At 40.4% G+C, this 2,589-nt stretch overlaps 1 protein-coding gene across 1 annotated transcript; it reads right to left on the bottom strand.

Moving 5' to 3' along the window:
* Positions 1-555: 555 nt before the first annotated feature.
* hikeshi (heat shock protein nuclear import factor hikeshi) lies at positions 556-1,572 on the bottom strand. The gene has a single exon (XM_005951373.3). The coding sequence runs from the start codon at positions 1,330-1,332 to the stop codon at positions 736-738; it is 597 nt and encodes a 198-aa protein (XP_005951435.1). The 5' UTR covers positions 1,333-1,572; the 3' UTR covers positions 556-735.
* Between the last annotated feature and the right edge of the window lie 1,017 nt (positions 1,573-2,589).

The raw sequence follows: 2,589 nt of genomic DNA, 5'->3' as shown, positions 1-2,589 counted from the left end.
CTTCAAAAAAATGAAAAGAAAACAGTTTTGAGAATGGACTTTTTATAATGGAAAACAGTTCTTTTGAAGAAATAAATATAATAAACTGGCAAAAATTAAAATGCACTATTTATTTAACATAACTTCAAACTGAAGCTTCAATGAAGCTTTGAGAGCACAGCACTGCAATCTTGTAACACAAGTACTAATAATTCAATCATAAACACACTCTCAAACCTCTTGAGTCTGCCCCATTTTAGTTTTTATACAGTTTATGATAATTAAATATCAGCATGTATGTTAATTAATTAGTTTTGTTCTTGCACTTGTGTATCTCTTTGGATCATACTGACTTGTTTGTTTTGCTTTTCCCTCTGATTTTTATGCCCATTACAAAAATCCAAATGTTTCCTTATTTCATTTTTCTGATCATGTCTTGCAAAGACATGGTCTTGACCATACTGAAGAAATGCATACCTATGCCCTAACAAAACAACTAAAAGCTCTCATGGGAGGAAAACTATTAAGCAAGACTAAGACATTGAAAACCAACTGAATGGATTCAATTTAATTGTGTTTTCCTTTTAAATTCAAGTGCTTTATTGTTCAGACCGATAAAAGATGGGATGGAGTCATTGTGAGCAGCAGTTTTTCTGTAGGTGAAGAGGCATTGTGACAGAGATGAAGGTCGACACTGCTTTTGTTAGGCACCCTGGGAATTGTCTTAGCAGGTTTGCTCTTTGGTCTTTAATGCCTTCAGTTTTTCCAGAAATTCGGATTCTGCGCCATCCTCCTCTGAAAGTTTTCATACCACTTGAGGATGCAGCTGGAAGGAATAAAAGTCTCTGTGGGGTTTGGCAACATCTGGGCTTGCGACACAGCAAAGGAAGAGGCGAAGTTGTACAGACTGTCCAACATCTTTTGGGTGAACTGCAGGAAGGTGTCCACGGTGGACACGGCGGCGCTGGACACCGGGATCTGCTGAGCCAGCTGCTCCAGAGCCTCCACTGACACGCCGACCTGAGCAACGGAGGGAGACGCAGAAGAGGTCATAATACCGAAGGGGTGCGCCCCGCCCTCCCCAGCCTTCAGCCCAGAGATCTTGAAGATGGCACTTGGCTTATCGTTGGTGATGAAGCCGAGTAGCTGCCACACGGGACCGCCACTCGCCGGATCAGGGAAAGAGAAGTATACAGCACCGCCCATGCCGGCAGGGAATGGCACGGTACCTAGCATAAATACCACCACATGGTTCACATTCTCGTAGTCCGACAGGTTAAAGAGGAACTTGTCCGGGGCAAGTTGCACCGCGTCTGTCTGCACCAACCTCCCTGCGACCAAACAGCCGAACATCACTGCTGACAGTTAGTAAACAGCCTATAGCTTCGGCTTAGCCTGCACCAGGTTAGAGTCAGTACTGCAGCTCCCGCCGTCTAACAACCGGAATTACTGAGTTACTGAGACACTCAATTACACACAGAAAAGTGTTGGACAGCAAACATGAGCGTAGCTTCCCAAGGTTACCAGAAACTTCTTCTACAGTTATACTAGCCCTGCCCTCTTGTGGCGTCTTCTTCTTCTCCTTCTTCATGTGACGGTGGCAAACTCGACGCCTGGGCGCCACCGACTGGTTTGGAATAATTACTTCATTAGCCTAAACACTAAATACACCCAATAAAAGTGAATTTGTTCTTCTTCTTTTACAGGACGAAGCTAGGATCAAACATTTAGGGGTCAGAGGCGCCATAACATGATGTCATGTGTACAGTGTGTGCAATTAATATTATTGGAATAAGCAGCTTGCAAACATTTTCAATTATTTTTCCTTTACAAACCCAAATTCAGCTGGGGCACATGCAAATGTTTCTTTCAAAAGCAATCAATTAGTTGGATGACCTATTGTAGTGTCTAAGAATGATTCAAAATGAATAATCGCAATCAGTATAATACACCAGTTTCAAACTGAGCACCTTAGTTATCAAACATGAGGCAAAGCCTCAATCATGTTGTCCACAATTTTCCAAAATAATTTAAATTTGTATTTGTATTTGCAGCAAAGCAGAGAACAACATTTTTTCAGCCTCTCAACCATATAAATGAATAATAACTTTATTTGTATAGCACTTTCAAAGTTAAAAAATGCTACATAGTTTGAATAAAAGCCATGCATTGAAGATAACCGGCGTGTTCAACAATATGGATATATAAACAGACACATACTAAGCCATATGGTCAGACATGACAGTGACTCTGTTGCATTCTGACAGAAGTACACCGCTTGCTATAACTCGTGTGCATGGCTCACCTGTCACCCTGCTAGACCCTTTCATGTATGCCTATTAAGTTACAGACCCCTAGGCACAAATGTTTGATGTGGTCTAGCCAACTTGTTTTGATGATCAGACAAATCATACACAATAGTTTGAAATAGAGAGAGTGTACCTTGCTTTAAAAAAAAAAGGAATCATAACTGTATAATTTGTGTAAAAATATCTAAAGTATCTTATATTGAATGGAAAACTAAACTGTCAGAGCTTTTCATGTTGTTTTGTGTGTTTGTTTTGTTTTTCACAATGAATATACTGTTTATACGGTTTTTATACACATTCA

This window comes from Haplochromis burtoni, unplaced genomic scaffold (assembly GCF_018398535.1).
Source record: "Haplochromis burtoni strain Fernald_Lab_line unplaced genomic scaffold, NCSU_Asbu1 Contig_996, whole genome shotgun sequence".
In the NCBI taxonomy this organism is placed as follows: Eukaryota; Metazoa; Chordata; class Actinopteri; order Cichliformes; family Cichlidae; genus Haplochromis; species Haplochromis burtoni.
Note: the sequence above shows the minus strand (reverse complement) of the source record. Positions and strands in the feature narration are given on the sequence as shown.

What these genes read in the sequence shown, in the direction of transcription:
- hikeshi (XM_005951373.3), bottom strand. Translation starts at nt 1,332, where the DNA reads ATGTTCGGCTGTTTGGTCGCAGGGAGGTTGGTGCAGACAGACGCGGTG.